Source organism: Liolophura sinensis, chromosome 1 (genome assembly GCF_032854445.1).
Source record: "Liolophura sinensis isolate JHLJ2023 chromosome 1, CUHK_Ljap_v2, whole genome shotgun sequence".
Classification (NCBI taxonomy): Eukaryota; Metazoa; Mollusca; class Polyplacophora; order Chitonida; family Chitonidae; genus Liolophura; species Liolophura sinensis.
This window is the reverse complement of record NC_088295.1, coordinates 81,092,086-81,107,636: the sequence shown is the minus strand read 5'-3', so window position 1 is coordinate 81,107,636 and position 15,551 is coordinate 81,092,086. Positions and strand designations below refer to the sequence as shown.

Here is a 15,551-nt window from a genome sequence, read left to right as displayed (position 1 = left end):
AGTACTGACATTCTGGAGAAGTGGATGGCCATACAGACAGGTAGTAGTGACACTCTGGAGAAGTGGATGGCCACATAGACAGGTAGTAGTGACACTCTGGAGAAGAGGATGGCCATACAGACAGGTAGTAGTGACACTCTGGAGAAATGGGTGGCCTCATACACAAGTAGTAGTGACACTCTGGAGAAATGGATGGCCGCACAGGCAGGTAGTAGTGCCATTCTGGGGAAGTGGATGGCCGCACAGACAGGTAGTTGTGACACTCTGGAGAAGTGGATGGCTACACAGACAGGTAGTAGTGACATTCTGGAGAAGTGGATGGCCACACAAACAGGTAACAAATGGTCATTTTAGGGAATGAATGATTCTGACTTACTGCCACATAACATAAATGTAATGTCTGTTGCTTTGGGATTATATTGGTCATAGTTCTTCAGATACAAAACTATCTCAGCCAAAGTCCTAATAGCTCGTATTACAAGTATTTATTAAAAAAAAAAACATAAGGTGTAAACATGGAAACAGTAAGTTTCCATTTTTAGGAATAAGTTTAAAAACATTTAAAAAGTGACGATTAATATGAGTGTACATGTTTGTGGCTGTGTTGAGTTGAGGCTGGTATTAAGAGGCTGGGATTAAGACAGACTTATCCGTCTATCTTAGTCCCAGGTTGAGGATTTTCTCTTGCTTTAAACAAAATATACATGTATTTTTTGTTTTGATATACGTGGAAATCACTGCGAGATTAAAATATCTGTAAGTGGCTGTGGGATAATATAACTTCCTATAATTCTATTAATTTTGTTTACATATTCAACCCTTATTTCCCAAGCACTTATTTCACTTGGTGTTATATCTTACCAATTTCATAATTTTACAGCATGCAACGTTAAAATTCATCTGAGCTATAGGGCATTCAATGTACCTCCAGCCTTTATCTCTAGACATCCTTATTACTGAATACATTTTCTACTGATAATACACCTATAAATGCAAATAACTATCTTTACTAGTGTTTCTTCACATATTCGCATGAGTCCTAGATGTTAGTATCACCACTGCTATAAATGGTAAATTTAATATGACCCTTTTAGGGTCTCCTGATGTGAGATATCACTAAATTTGTGTTCAGTCATAATCCTAATTAATATTAAACTTAGTACAACAATGAATTAAAGGCTAAAAATAATCTTCATCAGGCAGTGAATTTAATGTGCACATCAAACATATACTAAACAATAAAAGGAATTTAAATTCACCTCATTATGTGCTGATAATCGCATTGACTAAGACGTGGCGATCTCTGTGTATTTCTCATGTAGGGGAGACGGGGGTAACATGAGCCATTTTTTACAAAATGTAATAAGAAATACACAATATTTCATTTTATCAAATACATACTGTTCTGGCTTAAGTGGTGTTTAGCAATACATGCAAAGGACATTATAGGTTAAAGTTAACTTGAATTGTTTGTATTAGATGCAAAATGAAAAATGCTGGCTTTCTGGATCAACTTACCTCGTGAATAGCATGGGCTAAGTTGGGGCAATACTTAAAGAAGCACATTCCTTCATCTATTTTTACATAAGCTGTTTTATTTCAGCATTATTTCATCTACTAAACCGCAACTATTTCTATTTGGTTCTTTCAACGTCAGACCAGGCTAGCATTGTAATGCAAAGTTTTCAATGTTGTCAAGATGACAAATAATAACAGAAAATCAGATTTCTAAACACAAGTTTTACAAAGACTGAGTAATGCGTATGCAGTTAAACGTGCCTAGTTTATCTTGTAGTGTTGTAAGTCACACGGAAATTCCGAAAGATTACACAATCGTAAGTACTTTTTCCCTGTGCTTATCTTACGTTATATTAACCAAGGTTGATGTGAAACCATACCTATTCACTCTAAACTCATGAACTGACTAACAAGAATATTTTAGACCTATATGACTGACAACATGAGAAATATGTGACTGCATTATGAAGATAAAAAGGGAGCTGTATGAACACGTTCCAGACAAAACTCAAAATATGTCAACAACAGCCTATGGGGTCCACGGCTCATCTTACCCAATCTTGTATGGCTCATCTGCGTCGTTTTGTAAATGCATTTAGACTGGAATCTCAGTACGATCAAGCACATAGGGCGTATGTCTATATGCTTAGATATACGTAAAGATAGTTTTACATTTGGTGTGGAGTAAGCAGAGTGATGTACAGAGGCCATTTATCACGCCAAAATTCTAGGCCATGTCACTCAGACTAAGCATACGTGGGTTTGTTCACTCCGCTGAGGGTATGTACACTCTTTAAGTCTTAATTTATATGGAGACACTTATGTCTGCAAGAAAATTTGAAATTTCCAAAAGTTATCGTACAATTTTGTCAGATACCGTAGCGCAGTAAATATTAAATAGGACGTATATTTCCAATCAAATATGTAAATAACATAGATATGCGGTCAAAAGCTGAGGCGCGTGTGTTTCAAAATGCTCCCCTCCCAAATAATACGCACATATAGACGCAATACACCGTCCTTCGACAGTATGAGCCCAGTCCGTTCCTATGAATAAAAGTCAGGGGCACTTGTGATTTTCCTTAGGCAGGGGTGTATCGGCCCAAGCAAACTAAAATACTAATATTACTACTAACGTCGATATTAAAAATAACAGTTAATTGTTCTCCGCAGTGGTATTTCTCAAATGAAATGGAAATTGACACTAAACTCAAACGTTATTACCTAAAATACATTGTTTATTAGATGCACGGGTACAAATGGTATGTTCTGTCCATGCTTTCCCGCAAAGGCGCAGGGGTCGATTCCAGAAAGCTTATTCAGACTTAAGCTAATATTTGAAATACAATCTGAAAGCTTATTCTTCGGCTTTAGAAATCAAACTATTGTCTATCTCATCAATATTATCTTGAGACTAATGTGTCGATATTTCAACTTCCAGTACCAAAATATAAGCATTATGAAAAGGTTTTAAATTTTTAAAAGTCAGAAATGGCTGTGTGGAATCGCCCCCTAGTATTATCTGTGATACAATCTTTGTCCTCCAACAAGACTCGCGTCATTTGACGTAAAGTTTCTGACAGACAGACAGACATCTAAACATCGGGCTAAAACATGATCTCTTATGGTGAAGGCGACTAAAACTCGAGATCCGGAAAATATACGAACTATCGTCTGGGTCACAATGTACCATTCCTGAAATATAAGACGATTTTGTAACAAAGAAGCAAGGTATTACTGAATCTCAGTGGTAGAGTTGAAAAGATTTATGGTTGGTTACATTTCAAAAGAGAGAGGACTCTGACGTATGAACATTATTTTCTTATTCGTGTGTAAGTCAGCCAGGCAATGATTACATTACAGGTAAAGTGGTGCCAATAGTAATAAGGTACACTCAAATGTCACACAGCTTTGTTAACATAAGATACTTCCCGGTGCTTGTTATTAGATCTGCTTTACCTCATCATGTGAGCTGTACTGTCTGGAGACAGGCTTGCTGTAGTTGGGCGTTTCTGTCGTGCTGTGTGAGTTTCCTTCCCATGTTAGCTTAATTATTGTGAGTTCGCTAGGAAAGAGGCACCTTCCGTTGTTACCTGTGCCAGTTCCATAACGAAGACACACCTTCTGCTGTTACTTTTGTGAGTTCCATAACGAAGAGACACCTTCTGTTGTTTCTTGTGTGAGGTCCGTAACGAAGAGACACCTTCTGCTGTTACTTTTGTGAGTTCCATAACGAAGAGACACCTTCTGTTGTTTCTTGTGTGAGGTCCGTAACGACGAGACACCTTCTGCTGTTACTTTTGTGAGTTCCATAACGAAGAGACACTTTCTGTTGTTACTTGTGTGAGTTCCCTAACGAAGAGACACCCTCTGTTGTTACTTGTGTGAGTTCCCTAACGAAGAGACACCTTCTGCTGTTACTTTTGTGAGTTCCATAACGAAGAGACACTTTCTGTTGTTACCTGTGTGAGTTCCCTAACGAAGAGACACCTTCTGCAGTTACTTGTGTGAGTTCCTTTAGGAAGAGACACCTTCTGTTATTACGTGTGTGTGTGTCCTAGCCATGAGACATCTCCATGTGTTACTGATTCTTCTGGGACTCTCTAGATCCAGAAGCAAAGCTCAGGGTGAGTGTAAGCGTATTTAGACGCAAGACCACTGTCATAAATAAATAGAATTATGGACATGCAAAAGAAAAGACATGTTCATTTCAGTGTAACGTTTAATACAGATCTGTGTTCATAAAGTTTTGTATCCTATGCATAAACACCCCACGATAAAAAAAATCAGATATATTAATTTACTTCACCGGTGCTTTAATATTCCATTCCAGTGTATGGGACCAGGATTGTAGATGGAAGAAATGGGCGAAAGCTCATGGTCATATTCTGCCAGATGCTGTCAGAGGACTAGAGAAATATACTATATTTAAGTGCACACTCGGGCATAAATACCATCTGATTGCTATTGAACTACGTGTAATTGAAAACAAACATCCACAAATGTTGACACCTTATATTGTACGGCCTAAAAGAAAAGACAGTAAACAATATAGCCTTTGCCATTTTTCTCAAGTACTTGGTATCTATAAATCAACTATTAATGTGGAATTCGTACGAGATCATGGGATCCACCCTTTTAGAGAAACCGGAAACACGATTTCGTAACTCTCGTACCGTGGTGCGCACATATGTGTATAAACGAATTCACGTGACGTCAGCTGAAACAGCTCAGGTTTTAATATGATTGGAGTCTGACTAGTTAAAAATGATAACGTGGTGGCACTATCAATTTTCAGAAATTTTGTTCACTGCGGTGCCTCTATTATACAACATCATAAGATAATAAAGTTTGCATTGTAAGCTTTAAGTGGAACACTTCATCGATGCACACGTACAACACAGGGTTTCCAGTCAGTAATGAAATGAAGTTCTTTTATATATATATATATATATATATATATATATATATATATATATATATATATATATATATATATATATATATATATATATATATATATATATATATATATATATATATATATATATCAGTAATGAAATTAAGTTACTTCAGCCAGAGGGATAGGTCTTTTATACCATACCGAACTGGTTGTTAAAGATACTTCCTCATTCACTGATTGAATGAGCCTCGATTACCCAGGTTAACTCAGATACAAGTTCGAGATAAGTTTGAGCAAAGTATTGTCTTGGATATACGACCGGGCCGCCAGTGGTTTGTCACAGTTGTTCAGCTTGGGCTTGGTTACCCCTCAGTCTGACTCCCAGGGGTGGTCCTTAATCCTTCAATTCAAGCCTTAAATGGAGTTTATTACCAACATTTTGCGACGCAATATACAAGAAGAATTTACATCAAATATTGAAGAAAATTTGTAGATATAAATTAACAGAAAGTTTTGAAACCTTAATCATTAATATAATACATATGTATTGTCAGAATTTCTAAGTTATTTTTGTTTTTAAATAGTTTTATTTTCCGTATATTTAAGAACACACAAAAGAAAAACTCTCCATGAACAAAGCTCTTGTTTTGTTTCCTGCACAGACGCATGTGAGGAAGTTAAGGAGAGCCTATGTATTACAAGAGACGTTTTTACCAGCTGGGATCGTGCTCGGGATCACTGTATATATCTTGGTGGAGATCTGACCGTGCCCGGTCAGAACACGGGCGATATGCAGAACCAGCTGAAGGCCTCGGTGTGGGCCGGGGGCAGGGAAACCAGAGTGTGGATTAGAGGTATCTGCAACTAAAGGGTCTACATCTAGTCCTGGTGACAAGATTTACTTATATATATATGATTGGTGTTTTACGCCATACTGAAGAATATTTCCCTTATACGACGGCGGCCTGCATTGTACTAGAAGGAAACCTGGCAGAGCCCGGGCGAAACACACGATCATCCACAGGTTGCTGTCAGACCTTCCCACGTACGACCGGAGAGGAAGCCAGCATGAGCTGGACTTGAACTCACAGCGATCGCATTGGTGCTGGTAACAAGAGCGACACCTCTAATTTACTTGTATTGATTACTGTCAGGTTGTTATTGCTGAACACATATAAAACTATGTCTGTATAACGGTAACTATAATGTTAAAGAAATAGGCTTCGATGTACATTGGACCTGGTATGAATTAAGTAGCATATACCGTTAATGAAATCTAGCTGTGATTAGTTCGTCAGACAATACTGGTGGTAAGGGATAATAGTTTCCTACACCCATAACATTCATTTCTGCTGAGTGGAGTTTTCGTCAATGCGGCGTACACTTAACTAAAAAATAAATCAATTAACACAAAACAAATGCATGACCCTAATTTTGAAGCCGAGCGGAAGGAGGAAGTACACATATATGATGGTGCATTTATTGAGCTGTACAGAGTCAGGTCTTTGTCAGTATTGCATTTCGGTCACATCCCTTCGGGTTTTTCTATACTGAACTTTTAGATAACTAAAGAGACGATTTGAAGCAATTTCGTTTTGTTCTACAGACGTCAAATTTGTATATTAATGACCATGCAACCCTTAGTTTTTACTGTCTTGATGTGACACCTACTCACCCATTTGACCCAGTTTGAGAATGCTATGAGTGGGTGGGTCGTCAAGTCTAGTGTCAAGTTATACAGTACTGTATGAATACATTGGCTTTGGGAATGGGCCCTGTGGCGTTTGTACAAAATAATGTTGAAGTCGTTTTAATCCCCGTCAATGTAACAACGTTTTATCGTGATTCATGCATGCTCGAGGAATGTCTTTAGATTTCCGACTATACTATTGACCAGTACAAACTTTTAATCCAAGTCGGTGTTTTTATTTCCCTTGAGCTCATATAATTACAGACGTCCACTGACGTCAGGTTGACATTGGGCGTTTACCTGCAGCACAATCCTTGTTCGATTCGCTTCATTTCCACAAAATAGATATGAACGCACTTTCCATTTAGAAGTTTCCTTGGGTGAGTTGCAGTTAGCAGGCCTTGACTATTGGGGTCGCATGCTCGAATCCAGCGCTGGCTGTTTCAGTTGAGGCTTTAAGTCAGGAACTTTTTCAGGTAGCCAGGTAACCGAGGGTCCGGCTTCCACCACCCAGTAGCTTTCTCAGGTAGGAACTTTCTCAGGTAGCTAGGTACTCGAGGGTCCGGCTTCCACCACCCAACAGCAGTCATATGAGTGAACAGTTTTTGAGCGCAGTGTTTAACAACAATCAAACAAATAAGTTTGCTATTTATATCCAAAGCTTGGTCCTAATGTCCTGTTTTATGTGGTTACACCATAGCTGGACGTATGATTTGCTAATTTCAGACAACTCTTCGTATTATTACGGCATCTGGCAAGGATGCGTGGACGACACGGAGATGTTTGTTACATTCCGACCGAGTGAAGATCTAAGCGAATGTCTACAGTCCTGTTCCAGATTTCATTTTGCCTATGTCAAGGTATTTTGCCCTTCGAAAGTTTTCTGGTGTGTTGCTCATTCTTGCGCTACGTTTTAAAGTTATTTATGTATGATTCATGCGTGGTAAGAGAAAAACTGTTAATTCAGTTTGGACCCGAGAAGCCATTGCGTAAGAAAAGGTACCTTATTATGTTGTATGACCAAAACACCAAATTAGTGTGACACTTGACTACTGAGTGATGTATAAATGAAGACATCTCAACTTACTCCATAGTAATACTTAATAAACCAGATTTATGCCAAAGTGCATCTGATAAACATCCACAATCCACCTGCGAAGTGATGGTGAGTTTTCCCACAGCACGAAGAATAACCGATACATCGGTATACAAAATTACATAAACACTAGAGAAGAGAAATAAACGGATAAGAACCGACACCAGTTTTGACGTGTGCCTATGCAGAAAAGTCATATAACTTTATAACTTATGTCACGGCTTGATAGAAGAAATAAGAAATTCCTGGGAAATGGGAGATTACATACATGTGTTGGACACAAATTTAGCAGTTTCCGTAAACTTTAAGTATAAATATTTCAATATTCCATAAGTGTACGTATTGTCGCTGTATGCAAATATATCTGATGCACGTAAACCTTTTGACGGTTTCAGACTTCCCTATGTGGCTGCTTTAACGCAGAATTTAAGCTCCGTAACGCTGGTTGCCTTGACCCTTATCTCTGGGAGGCTTCTCTGAAAAAGGTCCCACTGACCAATATTCATGTGTTCACCAGTAAGTGTTTGTCATTTGTTTGCATGATAAACGCCTCTTATCCACGATGTGGGGACCCAGCCCACCTCAAAACACACCTGCACCGTTTCTTCTTGAAATGCACCGTCTAGATAATTTATATACATATAACAGCGGAGTTTTGTATAAGATTGCTCAATACTCTCACAGAGTACACCACTAAACCGGTGAATATGTAAGACTTATGTCCATATTTTGCATATGTAAATGTTGAATAAGATTGTACGGTACTTTTTGATAACTGTATTGCAGTGGTTCTAGTATGCCACATTACACTGTAGTTAAAATTGCACAATCCACAGACCATGATGTACAAAATCGTACAACATCTAAGCCAGGATCATCACTCTTCATATACAAATGTTCTGAAAGAGTTTCTAGGAAAGTTAAAATGGTATGTTGTGTTAAGTCAAAAACACAATTTATATTTTGCGGCAAATGTGATAAAATATAACCAAAATTCTTAATATATGATGCGGCAGTCGAGTATGGTTCCCTTTCCAAAACACAAAAAATGTTATTTTACGAGATAAAGTTGCAAATCTGATCACAACTGATCAGGCATTATCTGATCATACCTGATCATTTACAGTGGTGTCAGACAAAAACCGCCGGCAAAAATGTGGTCAAATTTCATCACCGGACAAGGGTAAACGTGTCCGAAGATCAGACAGGACATGTGACGAACAGAGTATATCATTATGTCAGTTTGGTAAGTAGACTTGGATGCTGGACTTCTTCAAACACAAAGTATGCTGAGTATTTGCTAGCAGGCCATTGTGATGCACAAGACTTCTGTATGGTTTCTGTATCTGACTGCCTTGTTTGCACTTGATTTATATCTGGAAATTTCGGTGTTTTGTAGCCACGAGCAATCAAAGTGCGCATGCGTACTCATATTTGTATCTAACTTTTACCACCAACCATCCTACATCACATTCACGTAAGCCATAATTGTCTCACCTGTGTATGTACGTCGTTTGATAAGATGTTTAATAGTGGAGTGGATTTACTCACGGAGGCTTGTTATATTTGTCATAGTGAAATTTTATTTCCGTTCTATGGGATGGATTTTGTTTCGTTGTCTAAATTAGTTTCAGATGTCCTTTTAAGCAGCATAACTTTCGTTTCTGTACCAACAGTCCTCCAGTGAATGAAATTTCCCTCCACAATATAGGCATTGTCTGTTCTTGGCTAATTCCCTGACTTTTTCTGTTTTGGGCTGACGTTGGTCTGGGTATTTCGGTTATACTACACCGTGCGTTATGCTGCGCATTTCATTGATAGAAAGATTTCTACCGCTTTCTCATACGGAAGATCCATTCCTGGTAGAGCTTTTCGAATCACACTGTTAAATTATATTATAAACAATAAAGTTTTCAAATACATCTGAATTCGACTTTTCTCGCGACCTTATTTCAGCCAATATCTCATCCACACAAGATGGCGTACATTATGGCCCATCTGTCTTACTTACAACGAACAACTCTGGAACGTGGGATTCTGGCCGTCAGAATTGTAGCACGGAAGGAGGTAGTCTGGTCAAGCTGGACTGGGAATCTCCTATGATGAGAACAGAGCTAAATAAAGAGTTTGGAAGTATTTCGATGTGGATTGGATTACGCCCTGAAGCATGGTACTTTATTGACGGTACGTGGCTGACCCGGGCACTCCGGTTTTCTCCACTTGAGTAAGACGATGAAGGCTAATCCAGTGAAAAAATAAATACACAAATTTAGTGACAGTAACGTCTGCCCACCAACTCATTGTTTTTCCTTTAAGAAATCTGAGCGACTATTTCGACCATTCCCTCAAGCTTTTGCATGTCATTGTCTCTGCTTGTACTGTGCAAGAGAGAAAAACTTACAGGTCGAAGTGCTCAATCACAGCTTTCTAACGGCATGTTTAATGCAACAGAAACTGTCGACGGCACCACGTTAGAGAAGTTTCATTTTTTTAGTATGATGTTAATGGCCATGTATAAATACCACTAGATATTTGTATACGTGGTCAACACAGATCCATGATGCAGCTTGGATAACTATGAATCATTTATAACAATGTTCGAATAGATGTTTCAATATTACAACTGATCAATTGGTGGGAACTTCCTAAGAGTCTCCTAACATTACACAAAAGTTAAATATTTTTAAAAAGAAACCCTAAAATGTTATTTCTTTGCAAACACAAGTAAAAGTAAGCTCTAGATAATTTCAGGTAGCCCAGTATTATCGACATGGCCTGACTTTAAGCCTGGGTCGGATAAGTCTTGCCTAGTGTGGGGAGCGACCGGACTGGCCACTGTAGAATGTGACGGGCACCTGTCATTTCATGCGTCCTGTACATTATTAAGGAGTGAGGGTCAGCCTGTTGGAGACACGTATTCTGGTGAGTGCTCACATACGTGGCACAGACAATTTTTGTACAGGTACTCACAGCTGTGAAAATATGTTTCAAACTTCTGGACACGAGTTGATTGATAGACCTGGAATACCGTACGTTAACTACGTCACGTGTTTACTGGCGCCAATATGCTGTCTGTCATTTTGGAGATCTCCTCTATCCGGATGAGGATCCCGGGATATTTTAAACGATTCCTCATCATTGCCAGATAGGATTTGTAACAGTGTATTTACCTTATCATGTTATCCATCATTCAGTTTTGTACATTTAACTGTGCAGGAAGTTTGCTCTCTCGAGTCCTTTTTCGTTTTTATATTACAACTGTAGTACCATTCTTTTTCTCGTTTAGGTGTGTCTGTTGGTGTCGGTGTAGCTGTCGGCATTTTAGCTGCCGTGGCTATCGGTCTTGTGGTGGCTTGGTGGTAGGTTCTCTTGTACTTAACCTTCTCTGTACAAATTATTAAGTGTATAAAATAAAAATCCAGTTTAATTAAAAAAGTTCCTCGTAATTAAGTACTCACTTGGAAGTTTTATTAGGGGTTCACGCTATTCTAGGGGAAAACCTTTGGAAATTGTTTGGATTATTATTATTATTATTCTAATGTAGAGGATATTTTGAATTTTATTGATAAGGTTAAAAAATCTTCTTCTCCAAAGCGGCTAAACCTGCCGCGGTAAAATTTACAGTTTTTAGGTGGATCTCCCGACAGATTCCAAAATCTGTCGGGCGAAGAGAATATCTTCACCTCTGGATTATAAAATTCAAAGCATTTTTTCCGTTCGAATTGTGGTTTTCCCATAGTAGCCAAAAAGCCATCCAGAAATTACTCTTAAGCAAGACTGCATGAAATTTGTCACTGCAGATTACCGTAGGAACGGACATCGACTTTACAACAATGTATTGTTCCAGTTTTTTTGGTCTAAGCTACCGACAGAAGATCAAAGCCGCTGTATCTCTGTGCTAGTCTTCCGCACTAGGCTCATTGTAAATAATGGCTGGCAGTCTAGGGTTCAAACCCAGTACATTCCTTTCCATCATTTTCGTACTTTTTTTTGATTCTTATTTTTACAATTCAGCATACGATTTATGCAGAGCGTATGCACGTAGCCCATGTAGAACTGCTATCTGAGAGCAATAATTATTTTCTTTTCACTGGTCTTCACACAAGCCTCAATGGACATTGTATCTAGCTGCCATTTTTTTCTTTTTTTCACTATTTTCATGAATTTTATAGACATTAGGCTGCCAGAAGTGGTAAAAAAAAGTGTGGACACTGGCAACGCTGATGAATAACAGTTTTAATTTCACGAACTCTCAGCTCGCCTGATATATACAATTAGAAAATGTCTCAAATCTAGGCATTTACATTGCATAATTGAACGTCTATCTGTCTGTTTGTCCATCCGTCGGGTTTCAACAACTTTTCAGAAACAATCACGGACGGTGTTGGTTGAAATTAGGAGTTCAGCTTGGCCTTGGACAAAGCACAAATCCTTAAAATTTTAGGGTGAAGCATGATCTGGATCCGCTTTTTGTTAATTCTACCATTGTCAAATGTCTGTCAGCAACTTTTTGGCACATTTTTTAAAATGAAAAAGTAGATTCTTCACCATTTCTCATCATTTCATTTATGCACGCACTTTGAACTTTGTACACAGTTTAACCTTAGTACAAATACCTATCCAATACATGTTGATCATAATCCGGAGCCAGGGAGTGTTTCTTCACCACTGGTCGATGTCTTCATGCTAGCAGTTGTACTAAAAAAAGTTATACAGAGATTTGGAAGAAATTTTGTTGACTGGCTGGCCTTGGGCTCAGAAAAAATCTATTAAATTTTTGCCGGTGGTTAGCAATGGGTCAGGATTCCCATTATTTATTATTCCCTACATGCAGATATGACAGAAATACAGAGTATTGTCCATTTGCAGAGTAAAATTTTAAACATTTTCTAGGAGTGGTGGTTCGCTCTATCAGAGTTTTCTAGTTTGTAAAGAGGCTGCGAAAAAATGCGATTATGTTAATGACAATTAATTATAGGTCTCTGGTATTTTTATGGTATATTATTTATCTATAAGCCTCCATCAATACTAGTTTTACCTGGTAACTAATATGATATTTTCTTCTTCAACATTAATTTTTTTTACATGGTATATTATTTGTGACGTCCCTATAAACTGAAATGATGTTACATGGTATTCTTTTTGTATTCATTATGATGAAGCTATTCACATGGTATTAGATTAAAATATCTGAAAGGAAGGTTTTGCTCTTGAAAGGAATTCACTTGGTGCAAAGTCCCTTCGAAAAAGACAGAGGGATTTCATCCCTGGTGATATACATGTTGGCACACACTTTAGGGTACACTGGTTCCAGATTGCATGGGTTTAGAAAATAGAAATAGGTCACTTGGGGGGGGGGGGGGGCATGAGAAGGTTGTCTTGTCGGTCCAATTATATGACTTGAAATACTGGTACACATATTGTTCAAATCTAAGGATGTTGATGGGTATTTCCATTTGCATTTACAAATGCAGATGTTTTGTATTCAACTAGCCTTGATTATTTTTAAAACATAAAGAGTAAACCAATTTTACTGTAACTGCTGCAAATGCAATTCTTCACTGATAAATGGCAGCTCCTTTGTCCTTGTCTTCCTTGTCAGTAATCCTGCTACATAATATCACTCGCTCACACATGATAGGTAGTTTATGTCCGCTGTTCTGTTGGCTGTTTTCCTCCTCCACCATCATTTTAAAGCTAAAATCGTCTTATGTAGTCTTATATTAACCAATCCTGTCATCGCCACTGAATGTCTTTTACAGGATTCACAAGAAAAGATCCAGTTCAGATGAGCCTCCTGAACAGCGTAGTTATGATCAACTTGTCAATGGCGGGGTTGAATCCGTCTCATCTCATGAGCAAAATGTTGCTGAGTCATCAACACGCGGGAAGATAAACGGTAAACTTCCTCATGGCACCACATGTTCGTCGACAATACCTCCAGTGTACGAAAGCATTGATGATATCAGTACTTTGAAGGATAACACCATTACAACTACAACGAAAAATGCAAAACCAAACCTGTCCGACAATCCAAACGCCCAAAGTCCACCAGTTTCAAAAGATGGTCAGGAGACTGCCTGTTTCGTGGTGATCCCCGAAGAACAGCCCGCCGCCAATTCTAATAAATCCACACTCTTGGGCTCCGGGCTCCCTAATGATTACACCAAAGTGGTCATGCCGAAGGCGACGAATACATTGGGCATTGACAACGAGGCTTGTACAATGGATCCTTCAGATACACGTGATTGTCGGGAAGGGGCTCCTGCTTCATACTTCGTCTTGTCCCACGATGAAGAAGCCGGTATACAATATACACCACTGAACATTCAATCCGATAAGAATCAAAACCAAGTGGATATTCAAAAAGAGATGAGTACCTTGAACGTGGACAACGAGGCGAGTAGCATGGATCATCCAGATTCATGTGACGGCCAGCAAGAGACTCCTCATTTATATTTGGTCTTGTCCTGCGATGAAGTCACCACTGACAATTTTGATCAATCTAATCCACTGAGCACTCAATCCGACAAAAATCAAGACCACCTGGACCTTGCTAAGGCGACGAGTACTTTGGAAGCGAACAATAAGGCAACCAGCATGGGTCCTCCAGATTCACCCGACGGTCAGGGAGAGGCCTTGTATTTCGTCTTGTCCAGCGATGAACAAACCGATGACAAGTTTGATCGATCTAATCCACTGAACACTCAAGACCAACTGGATATTCCCAATGCGACGAGTGCTTTAGACGTGAACAACGAGGCTTCATATTTCGTCCTGTCCAGCGATGAACAAACCGATGACAAGTTTGATCGATCTAATCCACTGAACACTCAAGACCAACTGGATATTCCCAGGGCGACGAGTGCTTTGGACGTGAACAACGAGGCTTCATATTTCGTCCTGTCCAGCGATGAACAAACCGATGACAATTTTGATCAATCTACACGAGTGAGCACCCAATCTGACAAAAATCAAGACAAACTGGACATTTCTAAGGCAATGAGTGCAATGAACGTGGACAACTAGGCCACTAGCAGGGGTCTTCCAGACTCACGTGGCGGTCACGAAGAGGCTGCTACTTCATATTTCGGCGAACTGTCCACTGCCAATTCTGACTAGTGGCTTCATATTTCGTCTTGTCTCCCGATCAACTCTTGGCCGCCAATTCTGACCAGTGGCTTCATATTTTGTCTTGTCCAGTGATGAACTGTCCGCTGCCAATTCTGACCAGTGGCTTCATATTTCGTCTTGTCTCGCGATGAACTGTCAGCCGCCAATTCTGACCAGTGGCTTCATCTTTCGTCTTGTCTCCCGATCAACTCTTGGCCGCCAATTCTGACCAGTGGCTTCATATTTCGTCTTGTCCCGCAATGAACTGTCCGTCGCCAATTTTGACCAGTGGCTTCATATTTCGTCTTGTTCCGCGATGAACTGTCCGCCGCCAATTTTGACCAGTGGTTTCATCTTTCGTCTTGTCTCCCGATCAACCCTTGGCCGCCAATTCTGACCAGTGGCTTCATATCTCGTCTTGTCCAGTGATGAACTGTCCACTGCCAATTCTGACCAGTGGCTTCATATTTCGTCTTGTCCCGCGATGAAATGTCCGCTGCCAATTTTAACCAGTGGCTTCCTATTTCGTCTTGTCCCGCGATGAACTGTCCGCCGCCGATTAGCCAACGAGGCGATTAGCATAGATACCTCTTCCAAAAAATGGCCAATATTTCTAATATATTGAAAATGGCTTATCATCATTTCATCGTTTGTTTTCACCTGATCAACTGTCAATTTCTAATATGATATAAAACACTACCAAGTAAAGAGTACAACTAGCAGCTACGATA

The 15,551-nt window shown here is 39.2% G+C and overlaps 1 protein-coding gene across 1 annotated transcript; it reads left to right on the top strand.

The window, feature by feature from the left end:
- Nucleotides 1–3,962: 3,962 nt before the first annotated feature.
- LOC135481729 (uncharacterized) lies at nt 3,963–14,844 on the top strand. The gene is made up of 9 exons (XM_064761398.1): nt 3,963–4,145; nt 5,584–5,775; nt 7,338–7,471; nt 8,103–8,223; nt 8,834–8,953; nt 9,664–9,891; nt 10,459–10,629; nt 10,994–11,066; nt 13,470–14,844. The coding sequence occupies exons 1-9, from the start codon at nt 4,082–4,084 to the stop codon at nt 14,734–14,736; spliced, it is 2,370 nt and encodes a 789-aa protein (XP_064617468.1). The 5' UTR covers nt 3,963–4,081; the 3' UTR covers nt 14,737–14,844.
- The last annotated feature ends 707 nt before the right edge of the window (nt 14,845–15,551 follow it).

Bases quoted from the DNA above. Each gene is read 5' to 3' on its own strand.
- LOC135481729 (XM_064761398.1), top strand. From the start codon at position 4,082: ATGAGACATCTCCATGTGTTACTGATTCTTCTGGGACTCTCTAGATCC. The intron at 5,776-7,337 runs GTATCTGCAACT...TGCTAATTTCAG, and splicing joins AACCAGAGTGTGGATTAGAG to ACAACTCTTCGTATTATTAC. The intron at 7,472-8,102 runs GTATTTTGCCCT...TGACGGTTTCAG, and splicing joins TTCATTTTGCCTATGTCAAG to ACTTCCCTATGTGGCTGCTT.